Here is a 20329-nt window from a genome sequence, read left to right as displayed (position 1 = left end):
TATTCGGTCAAAATGAAGCCGATGATTTAAACACTGATACTATGTTCCTGGTTAACCATGATTAGATCAGTCTGTCTGTTTTCTACAGGTTAATGAATTCAACTTAAATCATGAGTCAAGTTTACTGGATTGCAGCATCGCATCGAGTTATTCAGAACCATTTGTTGCTAAGATATCTCATTCCGAGCTTCAATTGCAATGAATTTCACAGATTTCTTTTCTTTAAATATAAAAGTTGACCTCATGGACAGTGCTGTGTTTTTATGCAGAGGTCAGATTATGTATTGACTGATCGAAGTTATAGACCTGCCTTTATTCTGGTTTTACTTCACATATCACCTGTACTGTCCGCGTGTGAGGAACTGATGCTATACTGACAAACAAACGTGATATTTGTTAGTAGAAAAAGTATGTAAAGTCACGTGACTCGTCATCTGGTTTTCACTTTAGTTGCATTTTTTTCTTCTGCTTCAGGCTGACAAGATAAAACCAGTTCTTGGAATTTGTGTGGTTCATTGAGATAAGAACTCGTGCTGCTACTGAAGCGCCACTGAAAGCTGCAAAACCTGAAATAAATAAGCAAGCAAACAAAAATAACTACTATAATTGGCTTGATCAAATCCTGGAGTGTGAGTGTTTGAGAGATGTTTCTTGTGATGAGCTTGGAATATTTGTAAAATATTATACAAACACTAAAGAAAATGTAAATAAGCAGATGGATTATAATATATTCTGATGCAATAAAAAACAAAACAAAACTCTGGTCTGTGCTTCTGAAAGCTCTGAGTGTGTCTTTTTTCCTTATTAGATAATGCCACAAGAGCCAAGTGATTCAGGTGGTAATGACTTACATAAATAACCAAACAAACTCCAAATTTAATAACTTAATTTATTCCACAACAATGACTTACAGTACAAAAACAATTATATAGAAGAGGATATTTCAAAAATCCAAAAGCAAATTGTTTAATTATGACACTAGCCTTGTTATTATAATATCATAATATAAGGGTAAACAAGTAGATCATATGTTAGCCTTCGACATGCTAACTAGCTTAACTGTTGCCGTTTAGAATAGCATGTATGCTAGCTAATGTTAGACTTCATGAAAATAAAACAAATACCTAATGTTACATCTGAACTGTGTTTGTTAGTGATTGCTACACTAAAACTTAAGAGGTCCAAGTTTAACACGCGATTGTGTAGTCATGTGGGAAGGATGGGTTGCATTTTGGAAGGGTTGCATAGCTGCAGAGCCACCTTTAGCAACAACAACTTTCTGTATTTCTTTATGAATCACACATTGTGCAGGAGTTTTAGCCCGCTCTTCTTTACAGTGTTGCTTCGATTAGTTGGGGTTTGTGCACATTTGACTTTAATATTTAACATACTTACTGGGGTCTGAAGAGTGTAAGATGTAGCGCTCGGGTGTTTTGCAATTCTCTGACAATTGCAAAGTCTGAACTTGGAGTGAGTTTGCACACCTCCATGCTCCCGACCAGCAAACTGCCAAAACCTCTTCTTTATGTTAATCAAGTGCATCTGATTATCAACAGTTGGCTGCCATGTAACTTGTTAATTCCTATTAAAAAAGTAGTGCTATATAAGCTTTCACAGAAGTGCATGGAGTGCTGCGAAATTTTTCTTTTTCACACGACTGCAATCAATTAAGGTTGTTTTTACAATGCCGCTTTAAAAAGATACTTTTTGTAAAAGTTTCATGTCAAGTATTACATTCTTTACATATAAATGACTTTGTAATGCTTCTTTGCTCTTCTAGCTGCCCAAACAAGTGGGGACATATTGTAATCCTGACTGTTGATCTAGCTGTAGCTTTAGTAATACTCATATAGGAATGTCTCATTTTGGATTCAGGACAGACTCGCTGGACTATCTTGTGGTTCAAAGTCGTATTGCATGTGCAATTTCTTATTTTTACAAGTTGTATTAATAAAATTGGCATTTTGATATTCCTTGTAACAGTGCTTTGGCAGTCTTTAAAAGGTCAAGTACTAAAAAACAATGCTCTGGATCTAAGCTGCCATGTTTTCTTGATAACCTGTTGTTCCTGCAAAAGCGACGATGAACAGAGCGGTGATACACACACAGATTGCAACTACTGTACTTGTGTGACGCCTCACATGACCAAGAAAACCACCTGACGATACATAAATGGCACAAATCAGCAATGTTTTGGCTGTAACAAGACAGCCTGAGATGAAGTCTTCTGTGTTGGAGGTGGAGGAGGTGCTCGACACTGAAACAATACAGAGAGAAAATAAATGTGGGTTTTAATAAGCACTGATTTGTGTGAGCTCAAAGATATTCAAATCTTCCGTCAGCTAGTCCCAGCTCTGTCTCCGTGTCACCCTGTACTGAGCATCCTCTTCTGTCACACCAGCCCTCTGTGTGTCCTCCGTTGCTACATCTATGAATCCTCTCTGCATGTGTCCAAACCATCTCAGCCTTTCCTCACTAACTTTGTCTCCAAAATTATCAACCTGATCTGTCCCTCTCATCACAAGCATCACATCTACGGTGCTGTTTCTCTGCATGAAGCCCTACTGCTGCTCACTGATCGCCACCTCTGTACCTTCAACAGCTACCTGCACATCATCCTTGTTGAAATCAGTACCAGAACACCACTTCTCCATTCCTCAGGCATCCTTTCCTAATCCTCTACACTTCCTTTACTAACCACCCATGCTCTCATCTCCTACATTCATGAACTCCTCCTTTATGCGCCGATTCTAAAGCTGTTAGTTTTATCTCTCTCCAAACAATATTGACCGAACCAGCAGCAAAACAAGATCCAAACTACGCTTCACATAAACATCGTCATGGATTCACTCTGACTTTTGCTGTTTTGCTTCCACCAGGATAAAATCTCACTTCATGCACGGCTCTCTCTCTCTCTCATCTGTTTTCTGCATTATTCGCTTGCTTGTTTTTACTTTTACTTACTTCTGAAAAGAAAACCTCATTTCTGCTGTTCAATACTGAACAAATTTCAACTTTTTAAAATTGTGCAAAATTGCAAAACACTCAGCTGTGTCTCTAATCAAACCTCTGTAACTTTGCTCTGCTTCACTTCAGCAGCATCAGGTAATGTTCATATGTTGATTAATGGTTTTCTTTCGTTTTTGATGTACTGCAGAATATTTTTATAAAATCCCAGAACAGGAAAATCACCTTCATGTTTTTCTGTGTTTTATCTTCAGCTACTTTGACACAAAGGCCTCTGCTGTGATGCTCACAGCTCTGATAAAGTCTGGCAAGTGTCAGCTTCCTTTTTATAGATATAAAAATATGAAAATGTACTGATGCATGATCAGAATTATAATATTTCTGACTGTCTGAGGCAAAATTTCCCCGATTCAAATCGAATCGATTCTAGAAATCAGTGACGATACCCAGCCCTACTTTTATTCCAGTCGTATATACAGTTCACTTTAAGCCTTTTCTTTGCCACCTCTCTCTGCTGTACATGAACTTCTATCTTATCTTTCTTCATCTCCATGCTTATTATTATAATCCCTATAATTAAAGTCCCTGCTCTCACCTCCAAACTTTTGCCTTTTCTTTGTCTCTTCCTGCCTGTTAAAATGCCCTGTCTGGGCTTGTGCTTCCATACCTCCTCTGAGGTAGGCTTTTATTTTCTATAAGATACGTGTGGGTGTTGCACCTACTGGTCTCAGTGGAGTGCTGGAGTGCTCAGGAGAGCTGTGGCTGCTGGTTCCGGCCTCTGGCGGTGCAATAGACACAGAGTGAAACACCTCAAATGACACATTTTAGATAGAAAACAGAGAAATAGACTCTACCCGGTCTGTTGCCTGCCAGCTTTGATCCCTCCATTAGAGCAGCCTGCTGTTTGTCCTCCATACTGCTCGGAGAAGCAGCGCTCAGTTCTGAATTACAGCTAGGAGCTGAGGGTGTGGGGATGGGAGGGGAGAAAGGGGGCATGGTTGGGGTTGGAAGAGGCTGGAGAGGAAAATAAACATCAGAAAAACTGATTTTTGAATTTCAGAAGATTCTGATTACCAGGATGTAGTCTCACCTCCATCTCCCCTTTTTCTTCCTCATCCTCCTCTTCATTGTGAACAAGCTCTACCATCAGCGATGGGAAGACGCCGACGTGTCCGTTCAGCTCTCCCTCCCAAAAACCATCATCAACCTGTAAAAAGACTCACTTAGATTTGCAGTCTTCACCCTGAGTGACTGAAGCGAGGTAAAAGCTGGTGGCTGTTAGGGTTTCCCTCCCTTCCTCTGTAGCTTTGAAAGAGCTAAATTGTTATGAGGTGTTTTTTACTGTAAATCGCTAAATAAGCCACACCCTCTATCCATTCATGTAGAGCAGTCATGTTTGTAGGGACAAAAAAACAAACATTCTTAAAAAAAGTATTGCTGTTGGTGCATGATGGGCTCTACGTTGTTTTCTACAAATCCAGGGTTGTGATCACTCCAACGTCCAACGGCAGCGTAGAACACACACCTCTCCACGTGGACGGCGTATCAGGTGTATTAGCGCCCCCTCTTGGAAGGAAAGCTCCTCTGCGCTCTGAGCCTGGTAGGAGTACAGAGCCCTGGCTACACCTGAGACACATCAGAGCACATGGTGTAAACTCATATTACGGAAATTGGAAAAAAATACATCTTAGATTCATCTTCTTAATTTATCTTAGTTTTTCAGTTATTTCTTATGACTTTCAGTGACTGAATGAAAATAGACTTGATCCAAGTTTTAGGAAGGGTCAATATTTCCCCTCTGAGGCAGCACTTATTTATACAAAGTGCACAGTAAGTAATGTGACGTCAAGTGCAAGTGTAAACATGGCCACAGACCTCTACTCCCTGGTGTCTCTTTAGTCACAGTGGAGGAGGTGGAGCTGAATGAGCTGTCCAGCGGAGTGCTGTCCTCTGCTGGCAGACACAGGAGCTGCACATACCGCTCAGGGACGTAGCCCACCTGACCACACGAGTTACACACCTGCACAGAGAACATCAGAGTAACCTTTCCAATAAAGTACATTATACTGTATCACATCAGTATTGTTACCTTCAGCCAGTCCTCCATATCTCCATCCTCGATTACTTGAAGCTCCTCCCCTTCCATGATTGACAGCTCATCTGATTGGCTAGCCTAAAAGAGATAATTTTCCATTATTTAACTGTAAGCCTGTTAATGCAGGTTATCAAATAGCTGTTATTACTCTATATTAACATTATAGTGATACAAACCTAAAAAATATAACACAGACCTGCTTATTTTATGAAAACATCAGTTCAGTGCTGTATGCAAAGACTGGTCCAGCTTTGAACAGCAGGACCCCAGAGACACTCAGTCTGTCCTTTTCTACATCAAGTGCTGTGTAGAGAATGTGACATCCGTGTTTTTGCTAACCGAAAACTTTGGACGATGAGTGAAGTACAGGCTCTGATCAGAACTCGGGACAGTTTTCTGTGAAGCGCTCTTCCAACCTAAGGAGGGGTGCAAGCAGCATCCCAGGGGATGTGGTTAAAGCCTGCACGGACCAAATGGCAGAGATCCTCACTGGGCTGTTCAACCTCTTCCTGACTAATGTCATTCCCACCCGTCTGAAGGGCTCCACCATCATTCCCATCCCTAACCGATCTACCCACCAATGTCATCGTCAAGTATGCCAATGACACCACTGTGGCTCATCTCTGATGGAGATGTGACAGCGTAAAGGGCAGAGGTGGAGAACTTGTCCTGCTGGTTCTCAGAAAATAACCTGAAGCTGAACGTCCTTCAGGAGGCACAGGCAGGTCCACCCTCCTCTCATTATAAATGGAGAATGGGTGGAATCTGTCTCCACCTTCAGGTTTCTGGGCACCCACATCTCAGCTGATCTCATCTGGATCAACACCAACACCCTGGTAAAGAAGGCCCTGCAGCGGCTGGACTTCCTCCATGTCCTAAAGAGGAATAACCTGGACCAGAACTTGCTGCTGTCCATCTACTGCTCCTCAGTGGAGAGCCTCCTCTCCTACTGCCTGGGTGATTCATACCTAGGGGCCACTACTGAGGACAGGAAGGCTGCGCAGAGGGTAAAGAGCACCGCCCAAAAAATCATTGGCTCCCCTCTATGACCCGTGCAGGCCATCACCAGATCCTCCTGACTTAAACTTCTTTTTTGTTCATTTCACATCTCCAACATCGGGCTCGAGCATGCTTTGGGGTAGCTGATGAAGGACCTTCTTGCTTTGATGCAACAATGCTATCCACTGCACCACTATGGCACCAACAACAGCCTTGAGCATCTTGTAAACACCTTAACAGCTCTGCTTTAGACTTTGTACAGATCTTTTAGACTCATTGATTCATTGAATTTGCTAAAAAAAAAGTTTTAAAAAGTGTGTGTGTGTGGGGAGGGGGGGGGGGGTGCTGATGATCACTACCTGATAGCTGTAAATACCTCTGCAGGCTGCAGGGTAAACACACACTCCAGATGCTGACACTGGATCTGTGAAGATCTCTCCATTATCATCGTAGTCCTCAAAGTCAGTCAGCTCAAACTCATCCTCCTGCAAAACAAAGGATTTAAGGGTGTCGTCTCCACTCTGATCCCAAAAATATTTTTAGAGCATCTGCAAGACACGCTGAGTGATAAAACAAGTGTCATCCAGCAAGCATGCACTGAAGTTAATTCTGTATCTGAAATAGTCTTTAGCCTGTTTGTTCCCCTGTGTGTAACATCTGTTGTGTGCAATTATGTTGTGGAGTCATACTTGTGTGTTTTTGTTGTAGACAAAAAGCGACTTCCTGTGTTGTGTTGGAGGCTGACGGCTGATTTTAAGGTCAGGGCAAAGTTGAAGTTAAAGAGAACGTATTTTGCTTTCCTTACTTTCTGTCACATGTATAATGTTTCAGTGGTGGAGGCTTATATTAAAGTTATACAGTCTAATAAAGTTTCAAATAATGAGGTCAGGATGATATCCCTATGTTCTTCATCTCAGATACACCTCTGGTTGGTCTGCAGGTCATGGTCAGAGGCAAAGACTCTTGGGTAAAGAAAAGGGTATGGCTAAAAAGTCATAAACACACAAGTAAAACTTAAGGTGTAACACAACTGATTGACAATTTATACCATGTACTTAAAAAAAACACTCAAATGAAGTGGGGTCATTTTTGACCCCAGAGGACAAAAGGAGTATTGCGTTACGAGTGATAGAGGCCTCTAAAGAGGACATGCAAGCCACCATGTGATGAAAACGCAGCTCAATCTGTGTGTTTGTTTGTTTGCATACTGAAAAGTCTTCAGTAGACTTCCTCTGTTCGCTGAGATGTCGCTCTCTCTCCAACTCCTCTTCCACCTGGTTCATGGCAGCATGAAGCCATTGTTCTGTTCCTGGTGTGCTCTCTGACAGCAGGGCCAGGCGAGCCTCGGCCTTCGCCCTGTTCAGCTGAAAAACCAGGAAACTTAGTTAGACACACACAGACATGTGACTCTGAACCCCGAGTCGTACGGATTCTGTGTAACTCGCGAATTTTCCTGAGCTTTGGTTTGGTCATAAGCTGAAACCAAGCTGATTTTGTGTGCCTCAGTTAAACGACCATGATCAACATCGAAATCTAAATCCCTCTGAGACAAATTCAACTACACAGACACGACATCTTTCATATTTCAGCTATTATAATGTAGATTTCCAGATGCCGTTATTATATATTGCCAAACTCATTGCTCCCTAATATAACCCACCGTCTGTGTTATTCACTTCACCTCTCTGTGCTCGTGAAGTTATGCCTGATTGGTATGGTATTGGTGATGTCACTGCTGTGATGTCACAGATTCAGATTCAGCTAATGATATAAAACTGATCAAAACTGATACAGCACCAATTTTTATTTCACCAGTGCAACAGATTTTGTGCTTTGGAGCGTTTTTAATCTGACGATTGATAGTGTTGATACTTTGTGGTATCAATAATGTTGAATGTTGGATTTTGAACTTATAGGCTGGAGAAACTTTCAAAAACAAGTACCGTAATTGTCGGGCTATAAGCCGCTACTTTTTGCACAAGCTTTGAACCCTGCAGCTTTTAGTCAGGTGCGGCTTTTCTATGGATTTTCCATGATTTTTGTGATATCGTAAGACGATTTGTTTTGTTTGTTCCGCTGTTGTACGGCACTACGTTGCCTGGCGGAAGGATCGGGGTTCAAGAGTGGTATGTTAGTCACATGTCCGTCCGCCAGGCAACGTAGTGCCGTACTAAGTAGCGTGAAAAACAAACTTCAAAGTAGCGCTACGCGTTCAGCGGGAGGCGTGGATGACGAGCGGCGATAAACTTGCGAAAAGCAAGTTATGCCCAACTCCACCGGTGGATTCTGACAGCGTGGAAAAGTGTGCAAACATCCACGATCACCAACGGATTTTGAAGGGCTGGACTGCTGCATGATGGAGAGGAGGACACCGCCACGGCCCTTCTGAGGGTGTTCGACTCTGACACTGACAACGAGGATTTCTTTGGTTTTGAAAGTGACGAAGAAGGAGAGAAGCTGAGAGTGGATGACGAAGCCACCCTGAGCCTGTTCGTTTCCGACATTGGAGAAGAGGACTTTGGTGGTTTTAGAGCGCAGGAAGAAGAGAAAGATGGTGAATGACTGACTTTTCTTCTTGTTAAAGCCGTGTCACTGCACCTGAGCCTAAAAGGTAGTCCGAATCTATTTTTCTGGTGTGCTGTAGGCTACTGTTATGTACTACATGTGCAAATATGTACCCATAACTTGTTTTTCAAAATATTAATAAAAGGGGTGTGTCTCCAAACAGCCATCTCTTTCCTGACAATTCCCTTTGTGCATATTCTCTTACATATGATAAGTCAACATTGAAACACCTGCGGCTTTTAGTCAGGTGCGGCTAATGTATGTACAAAACAGGATTTTCCCCTGATTTTAGCTTGTGCGGCTAATATTCAGGTGCGCTTTGTAGTCCGGGAAATACGGTACCTTGGCTTTCCTGACGCTCTCCTGTACCTCTGCTATCTTCTGCTCCACACTGAGCGCCGTCTCCCCGGATAGGAGCTTCAGTCGGCTCTCTAACATCTGTAGAGCCTGATGAAACAAAGCAGATCTTAAAGTTAACGTAATGCAAAATTATACATTATACAGGAAACCAGAAAGGAGCCACTGCATCACAATGGTGACGGTTCTTCCTCTAGTTTCTCACCCTCTCTCCGTGGGCAACGATCTTGTGGTCTTTAGCCACCTTGGCAGTCCATTTCTTGGCCTCCTTCACCAGGCAGCCCTCTTCTTCTGAACTACAAACTTCCTGCAGAACTGACACCTATGAAGAGGAGTACCAGCGACCACAATGTGAATTTACACAGATACTTTTTCATTTGAGTATTTCTTAGTTTAGAGTATAGTCCTGGTTTATTACATTTCAGTGAAAAAAACCTTCTAATTTACTAAAAGCTTAACAGCTTTAGTTTGTAATTCATTTTAAGATATAGACTTTGTATGAATGATAAAATAATGTTTTTAAATACAAAATTCAGTATTTGGCAGTACAGAAAACCTTTGGAATGACCAAGAACTAACATGGAGTTTGAATTTGAAAAAGTAAATGATCTGTTGTAAATCCTTGCCAAATAAAGCTTGTGGATCATCAAGAATGAGATTTCCAGGCTGGAGACTGAGTTAATGTCCCTGTGTTACTGTTAAAGACAGAAACAGGAGAGGGAGAAGGAATGTTTGCAGGGGGTGAGAGAGAAAGACAGGCAGGAGCAGTGTTGGTCAAGTTACTTGAAAAAAGTAATCAGTAACTAATTACTGATTACTTCACCTGAAGAGGTGATAAAGCGATAGAACTTTCAGCCCAATTCTGCTTTTTCTACATAATCCATCATACAAAATGTAATCAAATGGAAAAGTCTTTTTTTAAAACTTGTTTTATTAGTTTTAATCTTTTAAAAAATTAAATTATATGCAACATTCTCTGACTGGAAGAAATTAGTTTAACATTTAAACCTATTTTCTGCACATTCCAGCACATAAAATAAAATATTTTGTGTGTTTACACTCAGTCTTTCAAATAGATGCAAGTAAAACACAGCAGAAAATAAATAAAGTCAAAGACTCAGCGGTCCTGTTGCTCTATTTTCACCTGTAAAGCAGGAGTGGGGTAGGCGGAGGTTTACCCTGGTGCAGGTGTGCCGCGGTCAGTGGAAGAATCCGCGAGTTTCTCTGTGAGTTTCCCATCACGTCGTAGCTACTCGGTGCTTGTTGGAAGTTTAGGGGTTTTTTTCGCTGTAAAAAGAAGTTTTCTTCCCACGCACAGCGGACACTAATGTTTTTGTCACTTTTTATGGAATCAAACTCAAAATAAGGTCAGTACTTCCACGCTTTAAACGCTGCACGCTCATACTCTCTCTGCACTGATATATGATCCACTGTTGATCTGCACACAGCTGTTGTCACGAACGTCGCACTCGCTTACGTCACTATCATGAGACACTCTCGCAAAAAAATCACGGTTTTAGTAAAACAGTAACGCAGCGTTCCTACGGGAAAGCAACGGTAATCTAATTACCGTTTTTGCAATAGTAATCCCTTACTTTACTCGTTACTTGAAAAAAGTAATCGGATTACAGTAACGCGTTACTGCCCATCTCTGGGCAGGTGTGGAGGTGTGAGCATGGACAGGTACAGGGAGAAAGGTGGCTGATATCGTGGAGAGAAGGCAGATATGCTGTTTGTGGAGAGTAGATAAGTGCTAGACAAACATTTACCAGTTCAGTAACAGTGAAGACACGATCATGAGTTTAAAGAGTGAATGTTGCCAGTGCCAATTTATTAGTCCACAACGGTTGGATGTCAGAAGAGAAAGAATAAGAGTAAACTGGTTGAAGTAGTAAGTGAAGGGACCAGGGGTGAGGTGTGGGATAGGCAGGATGTTAAAGAGAGAAATGGGAAAGGACAGATGGTACTGAATCTTCCAAAAAGGGTGGAAACGGTTGTGAAGGAGGAGGGTCTTATGCCATGTTCACTTGAATCGCTTTGAATGACTTTCTGAAGCAGGTCGCATTAACTGTGTCTACATGCACAATGAGTTACTACCATGTGGTTTTCTGATCAGATATGTGCATTGGGCATTGAGTGAGCATATAATGCAACCACACTCTGGTTCAACTGCTGTACTGTAGGCAAGAGGAAATTGCAGCGGGTGGGGAGGGCAGCGGGCGGGCAATTGGCACCCCCCTCAGAGACTCTATTCTATTCTATTCTATTCTATTCTATTCTAAATTTTTTGCCAATGTTTGCCAAGTCACACATTTTCTCTCATTGTATTAAACTGAGCCAAATATGCAAAATATCTCAATATGGAGCTCATCACTAAATCTCTACTACAATTTGTGGACTGTCACTGTGGCACTTGGACTACAGTCAGCATGTCTTCCTTAGACACACCTTGTCACGCAGAGCAGGCTGGAAGGTAAATTCAGGGGTTTTGCTGAACGATACCGAATCTTGGAGAAACTGCTGAACATTTCTGTCTCTGGTCACCTGCAACACAAAAACGAATTAAACAAAAGCAGGTTACACCATCCTCAAAGAAACAAATAACTCTCATTAACAGCAGCGCTGCAAATTCTGCTGAATTTTTCACAAATGCTAGAAAAGCATGAACAAAAATACAATGTTCTCACTTCTACCGACTTTGGATGAACACCTGAAAGTCAAATGTACTCAAAATGTGCAGGGAATAACTCTGAACTGGCAAGAGAGTACAGGCTAAGGGGAACATCTCGAGATTTATTCAGCTTCTCCCGGTCTAGAGCTTACTATCTGCAGTGACAGATTTGATTTGGTTACAAACAACATCTACACAAAGTCCACACATGAAACTGTTTATGCCATTTCTATACATCTACATGTAAATGATGCTTCTCACCTCATGTGTGCTGGATGGTGAACTTATTTGTACAAGCAGCTGGATGTTCAAAGAGTATTGTTTCTAAATGTGGTTATCACGGTTTCCTCATAGTGAGGAGGGTCTTACTATGAATCTGTCACAATGCATCATTTATTCAGGCTAATCAGATTACAGTTTATTTTACTTCTTATTCATTCTCATTATTCACTTACAAAAATAAAACTCTAAATCCTCACACAAGGTATCAACTCTATTTTAAGAAGACATGTTTAACATGATGATCCAACACTGTCACAGTTTACAACATAGACAAATGTGCAATGGGACTAATCACAGATTGAACCAATCATTTGCAGTCTGAGGCCCTGTGATGACCAATGACCACAGGTGTCGATATATAAAATATACAAAGCATGCCAAAGCATCTCATCTCTCTTTTTTGTAGTTCATATATACAACACCAACCTTTGCAACACTGTCACACACTCCGCTGTACTGTTTGTGTGTATGAAGACAGCAGTCCATCTCAGTCCCACACAGCAGGGTGAAATGGCATCTCAAATCCTCATAAATATCACCATCCATTTGCTGAGGAGGTCAGACACTAAAGGTCAGTTTTCAAACATTTTCTACTGAGTTTCTGCTGAAGACTAATCACTTATGTTATGTGTGTTTCCTGTAGCTCTGTGTTCTCATTAAATACAGTACAGGCAGCAGGCTAAACGCTACGTGGCAAAACAGTCATCCAAACACTTGTGGTGACACTAGTTCCTTAAAAAAAAAGTAGCCATGAAGCTTTTTGTGAAAGGACATTTTGGTCCATTCCATCTGTAAAAACGTCAATATAAATGTAGCACACTGACGGTGTTAGTGTGTGTGGATTACCTCCATAATAAATGGTAAGTCGTTTGTGTAGTAGTGCTGCCGATGCGCTCTGACTGCTGCTAATGTCAGCAGATACTCGTTACGAACTTCAGTCAAGCGGTCATCGCACTCTTTGAGTCTGGCAGTGAGCTGCAAACATGTAAGTGAGCACAAACACAATGTCACACAAACAGGCAACATTTATACAATTCAGCAGTGTGTGCTGTGTAATAACCTTCTCATTCCACTTCACAAAAACACAGCCTGCGTCCCAGGGGGTCAACCGCCACCTTGCTCAGGACCCCAGCGCCTGTCCCTGTGGGGGACGGCCCACAAGGTGGTGGAACCAAACTGACGGCCAAGCCTGACAGCTTCTTGTTGAAGTGCTGTAGCTCATTTGGGGTTTTGTTTTAATCTCTTATTGTGGCCCCGCCCCTGGGAGACCCTACCAATGACCTCGAAAGGAGTCTCGGAAAAATAGGAGTCATCTGATTATGATGCCTCCTGGGATCATTCTTTAGGATGTTTTGCTGTTGTTGTTTATATCCTAATGCAGAGGTGGCAAAAGTGCAGACATTGTGTACTTAAGGTGAAATACAGATAATAAGTGTTAAAAAATACTCCGGTAAAAGTTGGACTACTGATTCTTTTCTGTACTCAAGTAAAAAGTGAGAAAGTACAGACTCAGATTAAGATCTTTGAAGGAGTTGCTTTTGTGTAAATGCAACTGAACCTTATATTAATGTAATAATAAAATAACATTATCAGATAAAAATACAAACTTTATTCTAGTCTCAATTTTAATTCTAATAAATGTACTCAGCTTGAGTATTTTGAGGAAAGGAAACCAGAACTCATGAGAGGTTAAACATTTAGTCTGATCTGGAAGCAAATGGACATACTGGGAGAGGAAACCCAGAACACCCAGCTTAGCCTGCTGCTACTACGACCCAACATTGGTTAACAGGAAGAAAATGGATGGATAGAGTGATAATATAATTTGGTTTGCATTAAAGGCAAGAGAGATTATCCTGGGACAACTCATAATCACAGGGGAGAAACCACTTTACACCAGGACACAGTTCAGCATAGAAATAAGATTTCAGCAGCTCAATCATCCGTACCTTTGTGGTCGTTTTATGGAGTCCTGTTTTAAAGTGAAAAATTCCATGTTCACTTTTTCTAGCTCTGGAAGAGAAAGTGAAATCATATTTATGTCATTCAAGACAAGAGAAAACTACAGCACTTAACATATTGCTTCATATTTATGTTAATGCTCTATATAAAATACAAGTTGTGGGAAACGTTCAATCTGCAAGCTGAGCTCTTATTGGCTGAACTCCCATCGGCAGTAGTAACTTTTTTACTGTTTTATTAAAGAAGTCGTGACAATAATATGAGTAATAGTTTAAGAGTACAAGTGTAGAATAAAATATATAGAAGTGACAAACATTGTTCCAAAATGTATTTAATACAACCTTAAAAATCAGACTTTTAGTTACTTTTAAAATATTTTAAAACAAAATGAAATGCTGGTCAAAAGTCTTAGCAGAAGATTCAAACCTCCGCATTGAAACACAGACCTGGCCTGTGCATCTGCAGTTTTCTCACGTGCAATACTGGCAATGTGGCTGAAGTCGTGGTAGCACTTCTTGACCCTTTGAAGTTCCCGTAGAGCATCCACCACTTCAGCCTGCACCCTCTGCAGCCGTTCCAGGCCCTAACGCACATATGCACACAACCCAAAGGCATCAGATTTCATACATTTTTTAAGCTAAATTAAACTGAATTCTATTTATATAGTGCCAAATCACAACAACAGTTGAATTGAGGCACTTTATACTGTAAGGTAAAGACCCTAGAGTAACTGAGAGAAAGCCCATCAATTAAACAGCCCGGTTTAAACAAGCGCTTTGACAGTATTGGGAAGGAAAACCCTTTAAACAGGAAAACGCCTCCTTCAGAACCAGGATCAGGGAGAGGCAGCCATCTGCGACAACCGTTTGGGGATGAGGGGAGGAAGGCAGGAAAAAAATGTTTCATTATGTGAGTGTTGTTCAGAAATGTTTAATCTGTGTGCACTGTCTCACTCTCTTAGCCCGGACATCCTTTGCATTGCGGAGACTTTTGGAGACTTGCCCACTGAGTCGACGGTATTCTTCTGCAGCGAAAAGTCTCGATGCCGCAGTCTGAGCTGTAGCATCGACCACAGAGCGCCACACGCTGAACACACTCCTGAAAGCACACAAACTGCATTCATATCACCACCAACAGACACCTTCCACAATGTCAGATACTACTAACACACACAGGGTGGCCTTTTGTAGCAATGCTTTGTCTCACCAATCACTGCATTATTAGACACAGAGAGATAGAGAGATTAAAGCGCAACACCCATTCATTCACACACTGTTGTGTGCTTTAATCTTAAAGCCTTTTAGACTCCTCACATCCACAGATCACCAGTTAATTAACCATGCATGTCTGTTTTGGGAGCCAAAGTACCCAGAGGAGACCCACACCAAAGGGTTTGCAAACCTTATTACAGACACATGGATAGATAAAGTTGAGCATCATCTGCACATCAGTGAAAATGTATGCTATGTCTTCTAATGTTACTGCCTAACGAAGCATGTATAATGTAAACAGAACCGATCCCTGCACAGAACCCTGTGGAACCTCACTATGTTAAGACGACTCTCTATTTACATCAACAAATTAGAGTCTCTTAGACAGATATGATTCAAAACATTGCAGCTAAAGCGTGCTCTAATCGCTGTAATAAACCACTGAGATGAGTCCACTGTCAGAGGCCACAAGATCATCATTTGTAGCCTTTAAAGCTGTTTCTGTGCTGTGATGCACTCTGAGACCTGATGTACATTAAAAGAGATCATATTTAAGATCGAAGCATTAATTAATAGTAGGACTTGGGATCAGGGTCTAAAAGACATTGGAAGTAATTGCTGAAGTTAACTCAGATCAGCTGCAGTCAACATATATTTCAATAGTATTGAAAGTAGTTGAAGAGAAACCTTCAGTCAATAATGAATCAGTAATCAATAGTAAGGCGGTCTAGCTTTATGGAGGGCTGTTTTATAAAGCAACAAACTCTTTTTTCAGGCTAAACGATGCTCTTCTAAATTAGTCATAAGCCATTTATTATCTGCTATAAGGTGCATGCTTGAGAGAGCCAAGTTATTTCAACATAAGCATCAGCACATTGCTGATCTAAAAGTATTTTATTTCCTTTGGTAACAACTTTTGTTCACATATTAATAATATTACATATAATATTATTCTGCTTTATGTACATTAAGTAATTGAATGCAGTTCCTCAAATGGGCAACAAGTCAAATGTGATGCATATATCAAGAGATTACGACAACAAAATATTTCCACATTACCACTGCTGTCCAATTACTGTTTTTTCACAAACTACAAAAAAGTTCTTGCAGAATCATCCGTTTTTCTTAACATGTCTGTTTTGCTGATGTAACTTCCAAACAGCAAAAAGAGCCAATCGAGTGTTTGGTCTTTCAAAGTAAAATCAACAATCAATAACAGCTGTTAAGAAGATTGCATGCTGTAAAGTTGTGTAGTTACCCAGAAGTGATCACATCTGTATTTCCTCTCTGCCAGTCTCTCTTTTGGTACTGGACAGCTAACCTTTGAAGAGCCTGAAAAAACACAAGAAAAAGTGCATCCTCTATAACATACAAAGTAACTTTCCTCACACAGGGATGTAATAAATGTAAGAAAATGTGTCAATTGAGTTTTTTGTTTTGGCAACTTGTTAAATGGACTGGCACAATCACACAGCCTTTCAACACTATCATACACACACTCACAGCCCAGTGGATGCATTAGGGGAATTACAGGCTCAGTATCTTACACAGGGACACTTCAGCCCGTGGACTGAAGTAGCTGTGATCAAAGTATTATTACATGACCCACTGGACCCTCTGGAGGTGGAGCTTACCTTCTTACAGTAGGGTTTTTGTAGCAAGACAAACATAAACTAAACTAAGGAGCTGGCACTCCTAATTTTGCTGTTGTAGCCCCCTGAGATTTGCTACATATTCCCTTTGGCTCTTCCCACCGGGCAGCTCAGTTTGCTTTTTACAGCTATAAATGTTGTAATATGATCAACAGTTGTCAGTGTTAACAGTTTAATAGTATTTCAGCAAAGGTAGGAGAATGCTACCTTGTTGTCCTCTAACAAAGCCAGGCACACATGCATGCATGCATACAGACACACATCCACTCACATACTTTTCAGATGTTCTACGTGAAACATTCTACACCACGGTGTGAAAACACATAAAGCTCTGAGCTGAAACCAAGGAGATTTGTAACATTAAGTGAGAGAAGCAGTGACTTTGTCCTCAGCAGAGACACTCCACAGCAAACCTACTTCTGTGGTTTGTACCTGACTGAGACTAGGTTAGAAGTCAACCTTCAGACTGCTGAACATAGACCGTCACCTTTCCAGCTTGGTGTCAAAAAACCCTCCCCATTTAGGTGCAAGGCCACACATGGGGTAAAAGATGCACGCCTGAGCCTTTCAGATTCTGTGACAAAATATGGTGGCTTGCTAGTATTAATGTAAACCCTGCAGGCACCTTAATTTTAAACTGCAGCTCAAAACTGCAGAGGCAAAATCTTCTGAAACTTCTGTAACATCCTTTGAAACTGTGCCTAGCATGCAGCTAAAATGCAACCTAACCCTATCCCTGCACCTAAGTGGTTTGCTGACTACCTGATGTGCAGCAGTAGCAAAGTAATAACACTTTTCGGCCTAGGTAAACTAGACTCACACAACTACCGCTTTGCCAACACCGTGGCATCAAAAGCCAGAACAGCAGCAACAAATGTAGCACCTTTATACCTTCAACACCTTCAGCCCGAGGTAGAAACCACTTTTTCTCACTCCACTTGAAAAATAACAGGGTTAACCAAATAACCCCTTCCACCCATACCAGTGTTAGTTACTCTCACCAGGTAGGTTTAAAATGTCATTAATTTACATTTCATATTTATTTCCAGGATATCAAATGTCCTAAAAATATTATTATCTTATTACTTTTAGAACTAATCAATGAAAAACAGTAGGACAAAAGCCTAATAAAACTGTGTGAGGACACACACACACATACACAAACCGTGTATGTGTGCAGACGTCACACAAGTCAAAACCCAATCCAGCACTCAGGTACTAATGTGGGTCTTAAATCAATATATTTTGAGCATTTCCAGTAAACAATGAAAAGTGTCAGTAACAGCAGCAGACAGGACTAGAATAGATCATGTTTACTCACCTGACCGTATTCTTTCTCTATAGCCGTGCGATGCTTACTGAAGGACCTTTGGGAGCAAACAGAAAACAACACATGACACACAGGACATGTGTAACGTAACACCTGCTCATGAGACAGACAGTGTGTCAGACCTGATCTCCTCCAGCAGTTCGGTGTCCAGATGCTGTTTGGTCTGCAGCTTGTTGAGCTGCTCTGAGAACACCACTTTCATCTGCTGGCTCTCCTTTACCTGTTCACACACGGGGCAGCTGTGCAGTAAGTCTCATTGATAAAAGACGATATTGGTGGGCTTTGTTTCACCGGAAGTTTTTCAGATTATAACTTCAGTGCTGACTATGGTGGCTCCCACTAATGGACACCCGGTAATGTTTGGCCTGACTTGGAACTGGGAGAGGTTCATAAAAAAACAACCTCCTTGACCAAAGCCTAATGACTAAAACAACATTCACTAGTCTACATTAGTTGCTGGTTTGTGCCACGTTATGCTGTGACAACAAAAAGTGCACAACAACATTTTATGGATTCCTAAAATTATATTTAATATAGTATATACAATAATTACAATAATTTTACATAATATAGTTATTGTGAGCTAAAATGACAGCCAGGTGCAGGGTACAAGGCTATTTTATAGGTCAAACAATGCTGTGACACAAATACAGCAGTCTATTTAGATAATTAAACCTTATTAAACAGTGTTATGTCATTTTCTGTTGTTGGTATCTCTGTAATGTATCATTCTATTGCTGTATAAGAGAAAAAGCCCACAGAAAAGTACAGCACCTTCTAGCTGAAGACAACAAATATTAGAAAGCTTCATTTACATTTCCAATTACTGGAAGTGGTCCCAAACATTAGCTTTGAGCAGGTCGTGCACATTACTGCCTATTAACGCGTTTAGGAGCTAGCTTATTCATCAGTCGAGCATGTTGATGCTGTTAACACTTGTATTGAGAGCCAACACCTCAGCTGATACAAACCCAGTAACATCCCAGGTTGTTTCATTTCTTTAGCTTTTGAGTTGCAGGGAAAACAAAAGCTGACAAAACATTGAGGCCATAAAAGAATTATTTTCAGAAAAAGTGAACCAACCCCGAGGAGTCAGTGCAGTGTGAATATTTTACTCATTTACGTCAGATTCTTGGTATCCTTACCTTTCTCGGTGGTGGCTGCATGTTTGGATGTAGCTGGCAGCTGTTCTCTCCGTTATGGCGTTAGTTTGTTGCACTTCTTGTGCACCGTTACTTCCTTTATAGTTTCACTAATGCACATGTGCAACTCTCTCTCCCTCTCTCTCTCTCTCTCTCCCTCTCTCTCTCTCTCTCCCTCTCACGCGCTCTCTCTCTCTCTCTCTCCCTCTCACGCGCTCTCTCTCTCAGATTGCTGTTTGGCTTGAAATCCTCTAGAGGGCAGCAGAGTAACACTGGTTTGAAGAGTCCATGTTATTACTAATAATTCTTCTGTATCACCACAGGACAGCTGTTGAAAAATAGTAACCAACTAATAATAGTGTCTGTAACGAGGTCTGGGATTTTGTGTCCCCTTGCTATGCACATTCAAAAGCTTCCATCAAAACAGCTTCTCTGGAGCCTGCTTGGTCAGTTTTTCTGTGTTATGCACACAGCATGGTGAGCACTGAGTATTGTGCTACAACAGACGTAAAAATGCTGAACAAAACTGTATTCTCAGTTATGTTTGCAGGAGTGTTCATTGTTCAACACACTGACTTACTCAGGCTACAGTAACTTTGCATCAGCACCACCTGCATATTGGACTCTCCTCTTTCCTGCTCACATCTAAATTTCTGATATGTATTCTAATATCTGTAGGTACTATTGTGTGTATTTATCTTAAAATCTATGTGGAGAATGGTTGTCTATATATATTTCATCTAAAACTGTCACATGCTTTTTAATCAGGTTTAGCTAGATAAGCAGCTGAGATAGACCCCAGAAGCCTGAATGTTGTTTCCCAAAGCTAACCAGAATTATCAGGTGTTTATCTGGAGTGTCACAGAAGAACCCAGAACAACATCTAAATAACTGCAAGCCTCAGTTGCCTCAGTCAAGGTCAGTGTTTGTGTTTTTCTGTGAAAGCAGTCTGTGGACTGATGACACAAAATGACTTTTTGGAAGGTTTGAGTGCTGTTACATCTGGACAAAAGCTAGCACAACGTTTCATAAAAAGAACATGACACCAAGAGTCAAACGTGGTGGTGTGGTGGCCTGGGGCTCAGCAAAGGAGCCC

At 41.1% G+C, this 20329-nt stretch overlaps 1 protein-coding gene across 1 annotated transcript; it reads right to left on the bottom strand.

The window, feature by feature from the left end:
- Positions 1-871: 871 nt before the first annotated feature.
- LOC146716743 (F-BAR and double SH3 domains protein 1-like) lies at positions 872-19759 on the bottom strand. The gene is made up of 21 exons (XM_085468018.1): positions 19237-19759; positions 18214-18311; positions 18083-18128; positions 16368-16441; positions 14852-14996; positions 14345-14481; positions 13886-13949; positions 12783-12911; positions 12363-12485; positions 11432-11527; positions 9189-9305; positions 8969-9073; positions 7270-7425; positions 6421-6546; positions 5057-5140; positions 4843-4987; positions 4493-4593; positions 4058-4174; positions 3822-3981; positions 3690-3745; positions 872-2257 (listed from the first exon to the last, which is right to left on the bottom strand). The coding sequence occupies exons 1-21, from the start codon at positions 19255-19257 to the stop codon at positions 2183-2185; spliced, it is 2175 nt and encodes a 724-aa protein (XP_085324144.1). The 5' UTR covers positions 19258-19759; the 3' UTR covers positions 872-2182.
- Positions 19760-20329: the final 570 nt, after the last annotated feature.

Source organism: Copadichromis virginalis, linkage group LG2 (assembly GCF_057382275.1).
Source record: "Copadichromis virginalis isolate Kocher_CV1m ecotype Utaka linkage group LG2, C_Virginalis_male_GT1.1, whole genome shotgun sequence".
NCBI classification, from domain to species: Eukaryota; Metazoa; Chordata; class Actinopteri; order Cichliformes; family Cichlidae; genus Copadichromis; species Copadichromis virginalis.
This window is presented reverse-complemented; position numbering and strand designations above follow the sequence as displayed.

Excerpts from the sequence above, each read along its gene's own strand:
- LOC146716743 (XM_085468018.1), bottom strand. The coding sequence starts at position 19,257 with ATGCAGCCACCACCGAGAAAG. Across the intron at positions 12,912-13,885 it reads TCCATAAAACGACCACAAAG|CTCACTGCCAGACTCAAAGA; the intron begins GTACGGATGATT and ends ACATGTTTGCAG. Across the intron at positions 9,306-11,431 it reads AGCCTGCTCTGCGTGACAAG|GTGTCAGTTCTGCAGGAAGT; the intron begins GTGTGTCTAAGG and ends TCCTCTTCATAG.